Below are 18174 nucleotides of genomic sequence, written 5' to 3' on the forward strand. Positions count from 1 at the left end.
AGTGCTGGGATTACAGGTGCGAGCCACTGTACCTGGCCAACAATCTTCTTTTAAAAGAGAAAAATAGCTTCTTGGACACGTGCTTTCAAATTTTTTCATTAAATTTGTATTCCTTTTGTATATCTAATTTTATACATTATTAATAACATTCTTTGCATTAATATAATAGGTATTTTATAAATAATATGCCAAAGATCTATTTAATATTTGTGTGGTATGTCTGGTATATTCTCTGTAGGGAGGTAAATTCTGTTTCATTTAAGAATAGTTTGTCGGGTGCATTGAACCTTTAGAAAAAGTTAGAAGGCAAATTTAGTAACAAATCTTTGTTAGTAATTTCTTCATCTGAGCACCATCATCTTCAAGAGAAGGTAGTATCTGTGTAGACATTATCTGGACCTTGGTTTTCCCAAGCAAGGTGTAAAACCAGTGTGTGTAGAAAGAGGGGTGAGGGGTGATTCGAGAGCAGATAATCTTGAAGATCCCGTGTAGCTGTAATGTTCTTTTTGTTCATTACTTAAATACTTATTTATGGTCTGTTCTCTTATTCTTATATAATCACATGTATTTTCCTCATTATTTTTCTTTCTCGTCAGAGCCCACTTTTGCCCTCACACTTCTAAATAGAAGCATATACGAGTTTTTTCTTTATGAGAACATATGTACTCACTTTCTGTGACCATATAGGGCATAGTGTTATGTGTATGTCTCTGTAAGTGGAATTAAGGGTGTTTAGCTTGCTGGTTTTAGGTTTTTTGTGTGTGTTTTTTTGCCACTCTTCACCAGTAGGAATCTCCTCCCCTAGCACAGGGTCAATAAACTTTTTCTGTAAAGGGCCAGATAGTAAGGCTTTGCAGGCCAAAAAGCAAAATTGAGAATGTTAGGTAGATATCTAGGTAACAGGAAAGAAAATTTTTTTCTACAAACTTTTTTTTTTTATGAAATGAAAAGCATTTATTTATGGAACTAAAACTTTAATTTCATATTATTTTAATGTATCATAAAATATTATTCTTTTCTTTCCCAATCATCTAAAAATCTGTACTAGTTCATTCTCATGCTGCTATAAGGACATACCCAAGACTGCATAATTTATACAGGAAAGAGGTTTAATGGACTCACAATTCCACATTACTGGGGAGGCCTCACAATCATGGCATAAGGCAAAGGAGTAACAAAGGCACGTCTTACATGGTGGCAGGCAAGAGAGCGTGTGTGGGGAACTGCACTTAATTAAGCCATCAGATCTTGTGAGGCTTACTCACTGTCACGAGAACAGCACGGGAGAACCTGCCCACATGATTCATTTACCTCCCACTGGGTCCCTCCCACAACATGTGGGGATTATGGGAGCTGCAATTCAAGATGAGATTTGAGTGGGAACACAGCCAAACCATATCAAAATGTAATCAATTATCAGCTTACAGGAAAAGACAAGGTGAGTCTGGAGCATCATGTAGTTCCAAAAGCAAAGAAGTGCTCAAAAAACAAAAGGATGGAAGCACAGGAGCCAACTTGAGAGAGCTCTCAATGACCAAAGCTAAAACAATTTCAGCAACAAAATAAGTGACATAGTATTAGCTTATGGCACAAAGAACAGAATAAATATCTGTGAGCCCATACAGATTACATAAATAAATGATTGAGTAAATCAATAGAGAACAAGTCTTTCTCACTGAAGAATTTGAAATAATATATGAGGATACTCCTGTTTTTAGAAGGTAGAGTTTAGTTCCTCCCTACCCTCTTTAATGACTCAGCCCCAAAGAATAAATTGTGAAAGGGAAAAATACTGAATGTGGAAAAACCTGACAAATACCATAATTTATTAAACTAGCCTTCTGTTGATGGTCATTTAGGTTGTTTCTAATCTTTTAGTATTTGAATCTAGCAGTAAGTAAAAAAAGATAATATATCAGGACTGCATTGGATTTGTGCAGGATTTACTTAATATTAATTGACCTCATTGACACTTAAGGGGAAAAAATGTGATCATCTCATTGCATACAGAAAAAGTAGTAGGTAAAATCCAATAGCCATTTATGACAAAAATTCTTAGCAACAGGGAGTAGAAGGGAACTTTCTTAAATGGCTAAAATATCAGCAGAGTCCTACAGCAAGCTTACTTAATGTATGAATACTAAAAATATTCCTTTAAAAAATCAAGAATATAATAAGGATGCATGCTATCACTACTTCTGTTCAATTATGGAGTTCCTAATTAGAATAATAAAACAAAATAAGAAAAATAGAAAAAAATTATCACTTGTGGTTGGTAATTATTGACTACATAGAAAATTCTCTATGTAGACAATAATTTTCTATGTAGATAATAATTACCAACTACAAGTGACAATTTTCTTTTTTTCTTATTTTAGAATTAAAGTTTGGGGCCAGGTGTGGTGCCTCACACCTGTAATCCCAGCACTTGGGAAGGCCAGGGTGGGAGGATCACTTGAGCTTAGGAGTTGGAGACCAGCCTAAGAGACATAGGAAGACCCCATCTTTACAGAAAAAATAAATTAGCCAGGCGTGGTGGTGCATGCCTGTGGTAACAGCTACTTGGGTGGCTGATGTGAGAGGATTGCTTGAGCATGGGCAGTTGAGGCTGTAGTGAGCTGTGATCATGCAGCTGCACTCCAGCTTGGGTGACAGAACAAGGCCCTGTCTCAAAAAAAAAAAAAAAAAAAAAAAAAAAGTTTGGAATGGTTAAAGGATATAAGACAACAACAACAACCAAAAAATGTATTTTAATACAGCAACACCAAACTGTTAGAAAAGGTAATATAAAATACTATAGCAATGATAGAGTTGTGTCTACAAATATATGCAAGCCATTTATGTAGATATTTATAAAACTAAAAAACTTATGTGAATGGAGAGATACAGTATGTTGATGGATAGGATGGCAATATAATAATGATCTTATTTCCTTTAAAAATAAGTTATCCTGATACTGCCCTGCAGATTAAATGCAGTTCTAGTCATAATCCCAAAGGGTGGATCTTGGTTTTGCTTTTGGTAGAGTATAAAAGGCACCAACATGGCTGAATCTCAGAAATACAATGTTGAGCAAAACAAATCATGAAAATTGTGAAAGAATGTGTACATTGTGATTTCATTTTTATAACATTCTAAAATGGTAAAACTAAGAAAATGGTAAAACTAAGCAACTGGTAAAAAATATGAAGGAAAGAAACAAAATTATTATCACAAATTAATTGTACCAGTTACTTCCAGGAAATTTAACTGACCAGATTCTTACAGGAGGCTTCAGCAATATTGCCATTAGTTCTATTCTTAAGTTGGGGATGAGGTAGATACATGGAATTTCATTTTGTGTAACTATTATCATTCTTGAAGAAAACATTCAAACTGTTTTTCCTCTGCTGTCACACCAGCACAACAACGGTCAATACAGAAGACTTCTGTGACCCCAAAATATGTGGAGATTTTTCCCCATCAGCAAGCAAGCAATCAGTTCTGCTGCAGATACCAGTTGGGAGTCCTCCAGTTCCAACACTGTCTGCCTGGAGGTAGTGTCAAATCCCACAGGTTGAGGGCTTAGTCTCCAAGACTGCCTTCTCCATTTTCAGACACCAGTCATGAGTCCTGGCATGTGGAACTTCTTACCGACTGGCTTCAAGTTGAGGTTTTCACACGTCCCACTTTGGGTTTGATTAATTTGCTAGCACAGCTCACCAAATTTAGGGAAACACTTACATTTATCAATTTATTACAAAGGATTTATTAAAGGATACAAATTAACAGCCAAAATGAAGAGATACATAGGGCAAGGTCTGGAAGGGTCCCCACTGAGAGCTTCTGTCCCCATGGAGTTGGGGTGTGCCACCCTCACAGCACGAAGGGGCATTCTTGTTCACCCTCCTGTCAGCCTCCATGTGATCAGCTCCCCAAAAGCCCCCATGGAGCCCTATCAATGGAGACTTCATTGGATAGGTATGATTGAAGTATGCGCAACTGTGTGAAAATGTGATTGAATGTAAAGGGCATGATCTAAACCCAGTAAGGCCTGTTTAGATTATTATTGATCCCTCTGCAGCATTCCTTCCTCCAGGGTATGAGACAGAACCTCTCTGGAATGAGGGTCTTTTGACCCACAATCAGATGAGAGTTCTGCCTTGGGCAGGTGAAAAGCGGACAGGAGAAGGTCAGAGATTCTGTTCACTTCAACCAAGGGTATGGGAGTTATGAGCCAGGAATCGTGGACAAAAACACTTTGTATAGTTATATATCACACTGTTATTAGGTATGAAAACATCATTCTTTTGCCCACTTTGATAAGAGAGCTAGCATTTTTCTCAAACTTTTTATGTTGAAAGTTTGTAATAGTGCAGTAAAAACCATATATTCTTCACCTAAAGTCACTAATTGTTAATCCTTGCTCCATTGGCTTTATATTACTCTCATGCATTGCATTTAGTTGCCGTGTCTTTTCAGACTCCTTTAATTGATACAGTTCCTTACCCAGTCAGTTGTTTCGTACAATTTTCTTTAATTTGAATTGCCTGACTTTTTCCTTGTGATTCAAGTTGGGTTGAACATTTAACTAGGAATCCTACACAGGTGATGTTGTCTCTCTCAGGAAGCACATGATGTTGGTTTGTCCCATTTACTGGTGTTAATTTGATCATTTGATTTAAAGTTTATCTGGCAGGTTTTTCCACTGTAAAGGAACCTTTTTTTTTTTTTTTTTTTTTTTTCTGAGACAGAGTCTCCCACTGTTGCCCAGGCTGGAGTGCATGGAGTGCAGTGGTGCGATCTTGGCTCACTACAACCTCCGCCTCCCAGGTTCAAGTGATTCTCCTGCCTCATTCTTGTCCCTCAGCCTCCCTAATAGCTGGCATTACAGGCACCTGCCACCATGCCCAGCTAATTTTTGTATTTTTAGTAGAGATGCAGAGATGTGGTTTTACCAAGCTGGTTTTGAACTCCTGACCTCAAGTGATCTGCCCGCCTCGGCCTCCCCAAAAGTGCTGAACCACCGCGCCCAGCCCTATTCTTTTTTTTTTTTTTTAAACAAGAAGTTTATGTAAACACCAAGATGCTTGACTTGAAGGGAAAACTAGAATTTTTTTTTTTTTTTTTTTTGAGTAATTTATCCCTACTTAAAGACAGATTGCCCTGTATGTAACAGCTACGCAGGAAAAGTTATAAAATTGTCTTTGGTTTTACATTGATAAATGAAAAACCTTAAAATTCTCTAATTGAACAAGATATGCAGGGATTTTTATGGGGTTTTTGGTGGTGGTGTTAAAACAGAGCAAAATAACTTACTGAAATGTAAAGATAGCTGAATGAATATGCCACTAATGGAGAAAGGGTATTTTCACAGAATCAGTGTTTTTCCCCATCCCATCTCCACTTGATGTCAGTTAGAACATACCACTGGCTATTTAGTTTAAAAAATGCAATATGCTTGTGCACATATACCAGCTACTTTAGCTACCATAAAGGAATGGGGAAGGAGGAAATGAAAGAATAGAGAAAACTACTGTAGTCATCAGGATGTGGTGGAATCAAATTGCCATTTTTTGATTGAGAATGTAATCTTCGTCTGTAAGAACAGAATTCTGGAGTAAAGAAGCAGGTTCCCTTTTCGCTAGACACCTCCTGTCTGCTACTGGAACACAACACATCCATTGTATCTTCATCTTCTGTTTCCAAATGTGCAGGTGTATCTGTTTCATTGATTGATTGCCCATCAAATTGGAATCTCATCTGCCTCATTGACAATGCCTGTCATTCACATTAGTCTTTCATTAGTTTACCAAGTGGCATATGCCTCTTAATCTTAAACTGCACCACAGAACCATCCTGCCCGGCCACCTTCAAATTAATGTGATCATTGTTCTCAGTTTTGACTTCTTCCTTGGGCTTTTTGTTGGCCGTAGTGACTGCCAGAGTCTCCTCAGCTGCTGCTTAACAAAAGAGGTACCTTGTATGCACCAGGAGTGGCAGAAGAAGGAGGTGGTAGTGGTAGACGAGGGAGAGCCATGTATTCTGTTTCAGGTTACAGGAGCAAAGAAGGGCGATTAGAATATTTTCATTATATATTACCAGAGATGAAGAAGACTATGCTAATGATTTAGTCCTTTCATCTACCCATTCTTTAGAGTACATTATTCTCATGTTTAAAAATAAATGAATGGTTCACCAGAGTTCTTTTTAAAAACCTGAAAGTAAATAATGATATCTCTGTAAGCGTTTTCCTTCCTATAGTTTTCATTCAAGTGTTTTTTTTTTTTTTAAACCTAAGTATTGTAAAAGTTTTATGGATCAAATTTTGGATTTGTAATTTTTAAAACCAGTTTTCTCCAAAATGGAAGTGGCTTAACACTAAGCAGGATCTTTCTGGATATGAGTGATATTTTTGAAGACTTAGCAGTTTTTAATTGTCCATTGTTTCCTAAACTGTATTTTTAATTTCATTTGCTCTCTCCTAGGGAATGAAGGATGGCAGCACGCCGTGCATTAAAAGCTGTTTTGGTAGATCTCAGTGGCACACTTCACATTGAAGATGCAGCTGTGCCAGGCGCACAGGAAGCTCTTAAAAGGCAAGCTATCCTCCAGGTTCAGCTGACAAATATGTTTGTAAGTGCCATTTTACCATGGCAGATCATTAGCTAAATGGATGGCCTTAAGATGGCATTTTACCAACTTACCATATATAGGAACTGCCTTGGGTTTAGCTTGAGGATGTATGCATTATAATTTCCTCCAAACATTGTTTTCTAAGGCTTTATTAGGTTTGGCCTTTTGTTCCAGTCTTTTTGTTCTATGTGTATGTCATTTTCTAAGTCAGTAATGTAAATGTGGGAATGACAACTCAAGATTCTACAATATGGAATAAATACCATTGGAAAAAATCACAAATGAATCTTGGAATCACAAAATAAAGCACACACAGACAGGCATAGTACTGCTTTCTCTTGTTTTACCTAAGGTCTAACATTGATTGTGCAGCTCCTCAAATAAAGTTTAGCTAAAGAACTTGAAATTTTTAAATTATTTCCATCAACTAAACGCTTTTAAAGGTTAAGGACTGTCTTATATTTCTCATCTACCAACCACAGTACTAAACAGAAGTCTGGATACAAATGAGATACCCAGTAAAGGTGTGTTAAAGTAAGAGGAATGTGAATGTTTGCTTCTGGGTGTCCTGAAAAAAAAATCAACTCATCACAACAGAACTAATAACGTATATTAAGGATCTTTATCCTAAAATAATTTAGAGAAGTTTTCAAAATCAGCAATATTTAGTATGTGGTACGTTTTTTCCAACCTTAAAATGTTCATAGGATGGTGTTAATCAGAAAATCTAGTGACTCATATCACAGTGCCAGGTATTAGGGCAAAAGATTGACACAAACCTCACCTTCTTTCAAGGAGCTTACCTTTCGTTTGGGGAATCAAGAAATACATACTTATGTATCTGGCAGGCATCAGTTGGGGGTTATCAATTTAGTTAGGAGTCATGATGTTCATTTTATAGGTGGAGAAGCTTAGTGGACAACGTGTTGTTTAAAGTAAAAAAAAAATCTATTGCATAGTTGGACTTTATCTTGACTCCTTGACATGGTTTCTGTCTGAGTTAGCCTTTTTTAGGGGAATGGATGTCTGTTAATCAGTGTGCTCCTGTTGGACAGAGCTTTTACTACTTTAAAGATGAGCTTTCTACTGTAGATTGAAAGAAAAATCTTTTTACATCTGGTGAACATTGACATCTGTAAGTAGCTATGTAAACTATAAAGCTGCCATTCTGGAGGGGCAAGAGGCTAGACATTGTCATGTTGCTGGCCATAAAAACATTTGGCACAGTTTTAACAAATAAGGAGATTCTATAGGGCCGGAATGTAAAAGCTGCCTTTTGACATCTGAATTTTGCCCTCTCCAGGTTACGTGGTGCTTCTGTAATCGTTAGGTTTGTGACCAATACGACCAAAGAGAGCAAGCAAGACCTGTTGGAAAGGTTGAGAAAATTGGAATTTGATATCTCTGAAAATGAAATATTCACATCTCTGACTGCAGCCAGGAGTTTACTAGAGCAGAAACAAGTCAGACCCATGCTGCTAGTTGATGATCGGGCACTACCTGATTTCAAAGGTAGGGGAAATTTAGAGTTTAAAGACTGGATATTTATATGTACTTACAAATCATTTTTAAAACTGGATGTTTAGAGATGTTTATTCTGATTTCCCCGTTATTATTGAAACATTTGATAATACTGATATTTTGGATCTAAATTGGCATTTCCCAAACCTTTTTTGACTGTAATCCATAGTAAGTGAAACACATTACATAGTAACCTAATATGTATCTGTGTGTGTGTCTTTGTGTAAGTTAAGCAATACTTACTCTTGCTGTATAACATGTATTCTATTTTCTTTTTGGTTTGATTTTTTTGTTTGATTATGATGATGCTTAGAGCCCTCCAAATTAGTTTTACAATCTAATAATAGATCATGACCCATGGTTTGAAAAAACACAGGTCAAAATTACTTTGAGTATTATAAGCTAATCCTCAATGCAGGAGCCACTATATTAACTTGATTAAATGAGATATACCAGGATCTCTTTGTTTAATGTTATTCTGGATAGTGTGAAGTTTTTACATTGAATATGAAATATTTTTCAATCAAGAGAAAAGTGTTTCTCTTTGGAAAAGTCAACAGATTCTGGAAGAATATCAGTTTTATGAAGCTTTGCCACATTACTTCTTTTCTGAGGATACTCGGAGTGCAGTAGCACAATATAGAAAATGGAGTATAAGTTCAACATGGCTATAGAGTTGGGCAGACCTCAAAACTAGTACTAATAGGAAATATGCCAATGTATCAATCAGAATTATTGTTTGCACGAAACAGAAACCAACTTTGCTGAATTAAACAGAAAATAAATTTATTAAAAGCATCTGAGTGCTGACAGGAATATAAAATGACACAAAGCCTATGGAGAGGAATTTGGCAGTAGCTGGCAAAATTACATATGAAGCAGCACTTGTAAGAATCTCTCTCTAAAATATAGATACAAAAATACACAATGACATATGAACAAGGTTATTCATTACTACCTTATTTGTAATAACAAAAGATTGGAAACAACCCAAATATTCATCAGAAGGGACTGATTGAATAAACTGTGATATATTCACAAAATGGAATGCTTTGTAGCTGAAAATTAAATAATGATGAAGAGTTCTATCTCTTGATAAGGAGTGCTCTGCATAGGATATATTAAACGAAAAAAGTAAGGTGTAGAAATCTTTATACATTTTCTGTGTAGGAAAATGAAAAGAAAATGGATATACGTACATATTTGTCTTATATTTGTAAAAGGAAGCCAAAGAAGGATAAATGAAAAACTAATAAAAATGGTTACCTAAAGGGGAAGCAAGGGAGGAGGGGGATGGACTAAGAGAGGAGGCTTTTAAAAAAGTCCCCATTACATAGTTTTGACTTTGGAATTGTGTGAATATTGTATACAATGAAAAGACAATTAAGTGAAAAACCAGCCTCCAAATAGAAATGAACTTAACTCTGTATCAGGTTGGTGACATAACCACTCAGAGAAAATAATTACTTCAAATGACTTTAAAGTACAGTATTTTCACCTGTTCATTCATAGTGGGATAAATTCTAAGGACAAAAGAACTACAAAGAGATCTTAAACTGCATTCAGGAGTCTTATTGTTTTTAGTAATACTGTTTTGTTTTTTTTTTTAATTAAAGGTATATATAGGACAAAGCAAAGTAGTAACTATTAGATTTTAGTGTCAGTGAAAAGAGATGCAAATAATAAAATTCAAGTTAGTTAAGTAAAAGTTGTGTATTACTACTTTTGAATAGAAAATATAGTTACCAACTCCTTTTTCTCTTAAATAATACATATTGTGTAATCTTCTGCTGGAAAAGCCTAAAGTAGTGACAACCCAGTGCTCAGACTGGTATCTGTGTCAATTCCCACTGTAGTTCTTTGGAGAAATTACTGATTGCAGATCTGGACAGGTATCAGATAAGTCTGGAATAGCTTATTGTGTTAGCAAAGAAACTACTGGAGAATACTCGTGGCTACTGGTAAGGAGAAAGTTGGAAAGCCTGGATATCTGCAGCCAATAAGAGAGGCAAATAGGAATTGGCATATGGATAATCCATGGAACCTTTAATCAGACTTTTAATAATTATAATGGAGAGGCCAAGCGTGATGGCTCAAATCTGTAATCTCAGCACTTTGGGAAGCTGAGGCGGGCGGATCACCTGAGGTCGGGAGTTCGAGACCAGCCTGACCAACATGGAGAAACCTCGTCTCTACTAAAGATACAAAATTAGCTGGGTGTGGTTGGCACATGCCTGTAATCTCAGCTACTTGGGAGGTTGAGGCAGGAGAATTGCTTGAACCTGGGTGGCGGAGGTTGCGGTGATCCGAGATCACACCATTGCACTCCAGCCTGGACAACAAGAGCGAAACTCCATCTCAAAAATAAATAAATAAAGTTGTAATGGAGAATGCACTTGTTTGATTGTCATGTCTGAAGTTCTAAGATGCCAAGGCCTTAAAACATACTTTAATTTTAAAATAATATTTCTGAAACTAAAAGTAGATAAGGCATTATGTAGAAAATTGTAGACTCTGCAGTGCATTTCATATTAATCATGAATGTGTTAACCTCAGTTGTGTCAATTAGAAAGTCTAATTTCCCTTGCCTCTTAGATTCTCAGTCTGTAATCAGTTGCTATTGATCTGATAGTTCATAGGAAACTCATGGCAGTTCTTGTTGATTGTAATCAGCAAAGCATTTTGAAGTAAGAAATTGTCATTTGTTTGAGGACATCAGGTTACAATTTTCAATTCAGATCTTCTGGTTACTGAGTACCCTTAAGACTATGCACAAGGAATGAGGAAAAATGTTAGATTTTCTCTCTTTTTCCCTCCCAACCCTCTTCTCCCTCTCCCTCTCCTTCTGTGTACTCTCTCTTATACTTCCAAAGTACACTGGGCAGGATAATCTATTAAATTTTAGATTATGGCTATAGCAAAAGTTTGCACTTGATTGACTAAAACTGCTGTGTTTTAAATGTGGCATTGCTTTTAATTGCATTTTCAACAATCCTTTTTTTATTTTTTTCCCTTCCCAGGAATACAAACAAGTGATCCTAATGCTGTGGTCATAGGATTGGCACCAGAACATTTTCATTATCAAATTCTGAATCAAGCATTCCGGTAAACCTAGCTATTTATTTTTCGTCTGATCATAACACTTCCCTTCTTCCTTTCCTTTGTCATTGTCATGAATGGGTTTATGTGTTTTACTTTATATATGGCCACCTAAATTGTACATTAGGACAGACATCTTCAAGATCAACATCAAATAATATGTATTACAATCTTTTTCATGTGTATAATATGTTTTTTGTTTTTATTTTGTTTTTGAGACAGGGTCTCACTCTGTCACCCAGGCTGGAGTGCAGTGACATCATCACGGCTCACCACAGCCTCAGTCTCCCCAGGCTCAGACTTAGGTGCTCCTCCCATCTCAGTTTTTGTATTTTTAGTAGAGACGGGGTTTCGCCATGTTACCCAGGGTGGTCTCCAACTCGTGGGCTCAAGCGATCTACCCACCTCAGCCTCTCAGAGTGCTGGGATTACAAGTGTGTGGCAGCATGCCTGAGCAGCGGTTTGATCTTTTATTATTACTCCTATGATTCTTCACTGACTATGCTAATCTCCAAGGGAAAACAGTATCCAGGCTAATCCACCAAAAACAATAAATGTGATTTTACCTCCAGTGAGAATTTTCTATGGAAAAGAGTTGACACATTTGACCACACTTCAAAAGAAATTATTTGATGAGTGATGATGATACAGTGAACTGAATAGTGGCAGTGGAGATGAAGAAAAACAGATTCAGATACCATCAACATGTCTTACTTTTGAGTTTAGTCAGTAAAGTAGAAGAGTGAGTCAAGGATACATTGAGATTTCTAACCTGACCAAGTAAGATAGAGAACCCTTGGTTTGGGATTTAAAAGGTGATGAGTTTAGGTTTGGCCTATGGGATATCCAAGCGAGAGACATCAGTGGCTATGGGCAGAAGTAGAACTAGTACATAAGATGTTATAAATCTTCAGTTAATGTGTGCATTTCACTTAAATGAACTTTTTGCTGCTACTTCTAGAAGGAAGGCTGCATACTTGTTCTTGTAGTTCCCAAGATAAATTGGATCAGAATTTACCTGCAGATCTGCTGTAGAATGAGATTGTGACTTTTCCTTTGGATTTCGTAATTTTTCATGTCTTGCCTTTTATTTCTGGTCAAACCATTAAACAGTATAATTTACCTTTGAATATATGTCAAGTATATAGTTCAAAATGTTGCATAGAGATATGTTGGACTAGCTTAGAAAATTTTTCTTGAATAGCCTGGCAAAGTTTTTGTGTTTAACTGCAAGAATGCTATTAAAAAAAAAAACAAAAAAAAAAAACAAAACAAAAAGCCCAGAATTTTCTTACCAGTGCAAGGATCTATAAGAACCATTCTAACTTCTACATTATGTAGAATTCATTTCTTCATGTATATACTACAGAATTAGAATGTTTATAGGAAACTAGAAAACTCACCAGCCAGGTTCACACATTTGGGCACATTATTTGCTGTTGATCTTGAAAATGGCTGTCCTCATGTAAAATCTATGTGGCCAGAAATAGCACTTTGAGAACAGCCATCTTTTACCCTGTGTGCACATTAATTTTAGATTCTTGGTTAATGGAAACCACAACTACTTAATGTACTTTTATTTGTGACCGTAGTCACTGTGATAGTCAAGCCCTTGTTTAAAGGGAGCAAACTTACTTTTTATAGTTGGTCAGTATCTATTTACTGTAATTATTTCCTGGACATCCACTGTTATGTCAGATCACCTGGAGATGTACTTCAGTGTATATGGTATTAAAATTACTTTTGCTTCCCCTGCCTTTTCAATTATCCTACTTTGACTTTTAGTTGAGGAGGGAGAGACTATGCCATGTGCTCCTTAATTAAGTTCTACAACTGTACCAATATTGGTTTTCATTTGAAACAGAATCTATTATTTTTCTTCTGAATTTACTCCTACTACCTTTCACTCATTTATTTAACCACAGAATTCAAGGAGAAGATATTGATTGATTTAAGCTGGCAATTTGGGAAGGACATGTTTAATAGGAAATTGAGAGGTCTCTGTCTTAGATGAATACTAGACTCAGGGTAATAAAAATGTATGTTGACATAATACTGACTTTGTAATTGCTCGGATGCTGTCTAATTAGTACACTTTCCTAACCATATTGATTTTTTATAAACACTACATTTTAAAACATTACAGTGCACTTATAGGTCAACTCTCATTTCACAAATGCACTTAACAGCTGGGTGGAGAGTTAACAGAAGGATTTCAGGTCGTGCCCTTCTTTGCATATTGATGTTTCCATAGGGACTACCTTCCAACCAATGACTGCAGCTATTTGGATTGTGTGTGGCAAATACAGACATCTCAAATGAACCACCGATTAGTTAAATTACTGTTTAGGCTGATAATGACAGTAAACATTGTATTTTAAAGCCCATTGCATGCCAGCTTCAGAGGCATGTTACATCAAGGCAGATACATCAACCTTCACATTACACTGCATCTTATTTATTGTGTTTTTAATGGATAGCCCCCCCCACAAAAACGCATAGTACAGCCTTTCTACAAATACCTTTTAAATGCCTGAATGGAATTGAGAATTATTTGTTTGTTTGTTTGTTTGTTGTTTTTTTGAGACCAAGTCTCACTCTGTCGTCCAGGCTGGAGTACAGTGGTGTGATCTTGGCTTATCTCAAAAAAACAAAACAAAAAAACCCAAAGTTTGAGCATTTAAGTAATGGACCAATTATAATTGAACTTGATGATTACTGTTAGGAGGAAGACAAACAGGTCACTTACAATCCAACCTAAACTTAGTATTAACAAGACTAAAAAATATCTAATCACAAAATCAATATAAATTAAGTTTAAATGCTCAAGAAAGAATAAATTAAAAATTACCTATAACCCTGCCACCTAAAGAGAACCACAGTTTACATTTTAGCACAGTTACTTTGTTTCTATACACATACATGTTTACACAAAATTTAGAATGTGTATATATACTATGTAGTAACATGCTTTTAAAAACTTAAGGTATTGTGCATGCTTTGTCATATTCCTAAATATCATTCTAAAACCTATTTGATTCCTACAGTATACTCTATTTTGAGAAGCACAGTGAATTGCTTTGCCACGAGTTCCTATTACTGTTGGCATTCCAGGTTTTTGAAATTCATTTTAAAAAACTCCTGAGAACATGTTTGTTGAGCAGTATTTATGCTTTTTTTATGATTTTTTTTTTTTTCAGAAGTATAGTTGCCAGGCAAAGGAATTTTGGGGAAAAAACTACATGGAATTACTTAGCCTAGGAAAAGTTTGAGGCCTTTTTTTCCTAAATTAAGCAACTGTTCTCCAGCTCGTAGAGGAGCTTATTAAAATGTTATATACCTAAAGAGAAATGGCATCACAACTTTCATGTTTAAATTTATAGATGAAGCCTTTTTAAGAATAATGTATTTGAAGTTTTGTTAATGACATTCTTCCCATAATTGCTGTAGAGTTTGAGAGTCCTCCAAAAGTCTTAGAGATGTACAGGAATTTTTTTTTTTAATTTTTCAGGATGAGCTTCTTACCACTATAAGTGGTCTTTGTTGACTGTTGGATTGCTTGCTTTCCCCCATCTCCTTCTTAAGGAAAAATTATAAGTTTAATTACTCCAGTATATTCAATCCTTAGTAAAGGGAAGAAAAGAAAGAAACACAAACAAACAGTAATGGCGTCAGTACTGCGTTTGTACACTAACTCCTGAATCTTTTCTAAGTACTTAGAGCCCTGAGTATGAGGAATCTCAGAACAGAGTAGCAGCAGGGCTCAAATTAGCAATATATCTATGGGCTTTTCCCATTTTTGAAAGGGATGACTCCTGTGCAGTGTTCATAATTAAAGTCCAGACTGTAAAATATTACTTTGGTGGTGAGAAATTGTTTAAGACTTCAGAACTTGAGATGTTTAAAGCATTTCATTAGTGTATGTAGGAGAAGTTTATATGCAGATCTGAAAATCATAGAATACAGAATCCAGTTGAGTATCAGAATCACTGCTCTTATTTTGTAGTTTGAGGATATATTTAGCAGGCAACTCCTGCTACTCTAAATAGGATTTGTTTACATGAACAAACCATAAAAATATATTCTGTTACTGATTCTTCCATTGAGGTAAACATGCACAGTAAGTTATACAGATTTTAGGTATACAACTCAATACAATTTTACACATAGGTATGCCTATATAACCCCCACTTGGTGATCAAGATTAGAACATTTTCAGCATCCTTGGTGGCTCCCTTTCCCAGTCAGTACCACTCCTTCCGCCAGATAACCACTGTTCTGACTTCTGTAATTATTGCCATTTCTTAATCTTCATGTGAATGAAATAATAGAATTATAGCATTTTTAGGTCTGCTTTTGAGATTTATCCAAGTTTTTGCATGTACCAGTACTTTGGTTTTTATTTTGCTTCTTTGTTGTTGTTGTTTTGTATAGTAGTAGTCTATTATATGAATATTCCACACTTTATTTATTCATTCTGCTGTTAATGGACATGGGTTGCTTCCAGTTTGGGCTGTTATGAATAAAACTGCTGTGAACATTCTTGTATATGTCTTTTGGGGGACATGTGCATTCAGTTCTCTTGGGTACGTATCTAGAAGTGAAATTGCTAGATAGTAGGATAGGTAATTGTTTAGTTTTAGTAAATATCGCCAAACAGTTTTCCACAGTGATTGTACCAAGTCATACATTCTTGCTAGCTACAAATGAGAGTTCCAATGCTCCATATTCTCTATTTAATAGTAGCTATTCTGTTTGGTGTATATGGTGGTACCTTTACTGAGTTTCTATTTGTTTTTTGTTGTTGTTGTTGTTACTGTTTTTCAAAGACAGGGTCTTGCTCTGTTACCCAGGCTAGAGTGCAGTGGCACTATCATAGCTGACTGTAGCCTCAAACTCCTGGACTCAAGAGGTCCTCCTGCCTTAGCCTCCCAAGTAGCTAGGACTACAGGTGTGTGCCACCACACCTGGCTAATTTTAATTTGTCTTTGTAGTGGGGTTTTGCTGTGTTGCTGGCTGTTCTCAAATGCCTGACCTCAAGTGATCATCCCGCCCCAGTCCCTCAAAGTGCTGGGATTACAGGCGTGAGCTACTGCATCCAGCCTCAGTTTCAATTTGTATTTCTCTGATGAGTAATGTTGTTGAAACCTTTTCATATGCTTGTTAGCCATTTGGATATCTTTTGTTGTGATGCACCCATTCAAATCTTTTACGTTTTCCTATTGGGTTGTCTTTCTCTCACTGGTTTGTCAGAGTTCTTTTTTTTTTTGAGACAGAGTTTCACTCTTGTTGCCCAGGTTGGAGTGTAATGGCACAATCTCGGCTCACTGCAACCTCTGCCTCGTGGGTTTAAGCAATTATCCTGCCTCAGCCTCCCGAGTAGCTGGGATTACAGGCATGCACCACCACGCCCGGCTAATTTTGTATTTTTAGTAGAAACGGGGTTTCTCCATGTTGGTCAGGCTGATCTCAAACTCCCGACCTCAGGAGAGCCACCCGCCTCAGCCTCCCAAAGTGCTGGGATTACAGGTGAGAACTACTGCACCCTCAGAATTCTTAAAGTGTTATATCTTACGAGACTTTGGTTGGATGTATGTACCGCAGATATCCCTGTCTTTGATTTGCCTTTTCACTCTCTTAATAGTATGAGAACATCAGGTTCTTAATTTTGATGTAGTTCAATTTGTCAGTATTTTCTTCTGTTTTGTTTAAGAAATCTTTGCCTACCCCAAGGTCATGAAGATATTTTCCTGTGTTTTCTTCTGTAAGCTTTATCGTTTTACTTTTAGCAATTAGGTGTAGAATCTGTTTTGAATTAATTGTTGTGAATTGTGTGAAATAGAAATTCATTTTTATGTATGGATACTCAGTTGTTCCAGCAACATGTATTGCAAAGACCCATTCTTCCCTCATTGAATTGCAGTTGTGCTTTTGACATAAATCAAATGACTAGATTATTTATCTATACTTTTGCCATTCCATACTGTCTTGATTATTGTAGCCTCATAATAAGCCTCAATATCTGGTAGTGTACATCCTCCAACTTTATTATTTAAAATTGTTGTGGCTATTCTACCTCCTTTGGATTTCCACACAGATTTTGAAATCAACGTGTTAACTTTCACAAACAAAGCCTGCTGGGAGTTTGATACTTCATTAAATCTATGGATTTGGGTAGTAATTACATCTGTACAATAATATATCTTACAGTCTGTGAAAATCAAATGTATCTCCATTTATTTAGGGTGTTTTTTTGTTTTGTTGTTTGTTTTTTTACATTTGTTCTCATCAGTGTTTTATAGTTTTTAGAATGTGGGTCTTAGACATTTTGTTAAATTATTCTTGTCTTTCATATTGTTTGATGCTATTGTAAATTGTATTTTGTCTTTGTTTTTGTTTTTCCGAAACAGAGTTTCGCCCTTGTTGCCCAGGCTGGAGTGCATTGAACGCTATCAGCTCACTGCAACCTCTGCCTCCCAGGTTCAAGTGATTCTCCTGCCTCAGCCTCCCAGTAGCTGGGAGTATAAGCATGCATCACCATGTCTGGCTAATTCTTGTATTTTTAGTAGAGATGGGGTTTTGCCATGTTGTCCAGGGTAGTCTCAAACTCCTGACCTCAGGCAATCCACCCACCTTGGCCTCCCAAAGTGCTGGGATTACAGGTTTGAGCCACCGTGCCCAGCCTTGTATTTTGCTAAATTTCATATTTATTTGCTTATTGCTAATACATAGAAAGCTAATAGGGTTTTCATATATTAATCTTGTATCCAGCAGTCTTCTTCCATTTACTTGCTAATTCTAATAAATGTTTGTATTAGTAGAATCTTTTGGATTGCATTTCTACATAGACAGTTGTAGACAGTAATGACAGTTTTAATTATCGCTCCTTCCAGTGTTAAAATTCTTTTTATTTTCTTGCTATATTACACTGTCTGGGAC

General features: G+C 36.3%; 1 protein-coding gene across 1 annotated transcript in view; it reads left to right on the forward strand.

The window, feature by feature from the left end:
• The window catches only part of HDHD2 (haloacid dehalogenase like hydrolase domain containing 2), a 48970-nt gene that overhangs the window by 15086 nt on the left and 15710 nt on the right, over positions 1-18174 (forward strand). The window contains exons 2-4 of the mRNA XM_015121885.3: positions 6468-6578; positions 7919-8127; positions 11157-11241. Of these exons, the coding sequence (XP_014977371.1) occupies positions 6478-6578; positions 7919-8127; positions 11157-11241 (395 nt within the window). The 5' untranslated portion in view covers positions 6468-6477. The remainder of the gene's footprint in view (positions 1-6467; positions 6579-7918; positions 8128-11156; positions 11242-18174) is intronic.

Source organism: Macaca mulatta, chromosome 18 (genome assembly GCF_049350105.2).
Source record: "Macaca mulatta isolate MMU2019108-1 chromosome 18, T2T-MMU8v2.0, whole genome shotgun sequence".
Taxonomy (NCBI): Eukaryota; Metazoa; Chordata; class Mammalia; order Primates; family Cercopithecidae; genus Macaca; species Macaca mulatta.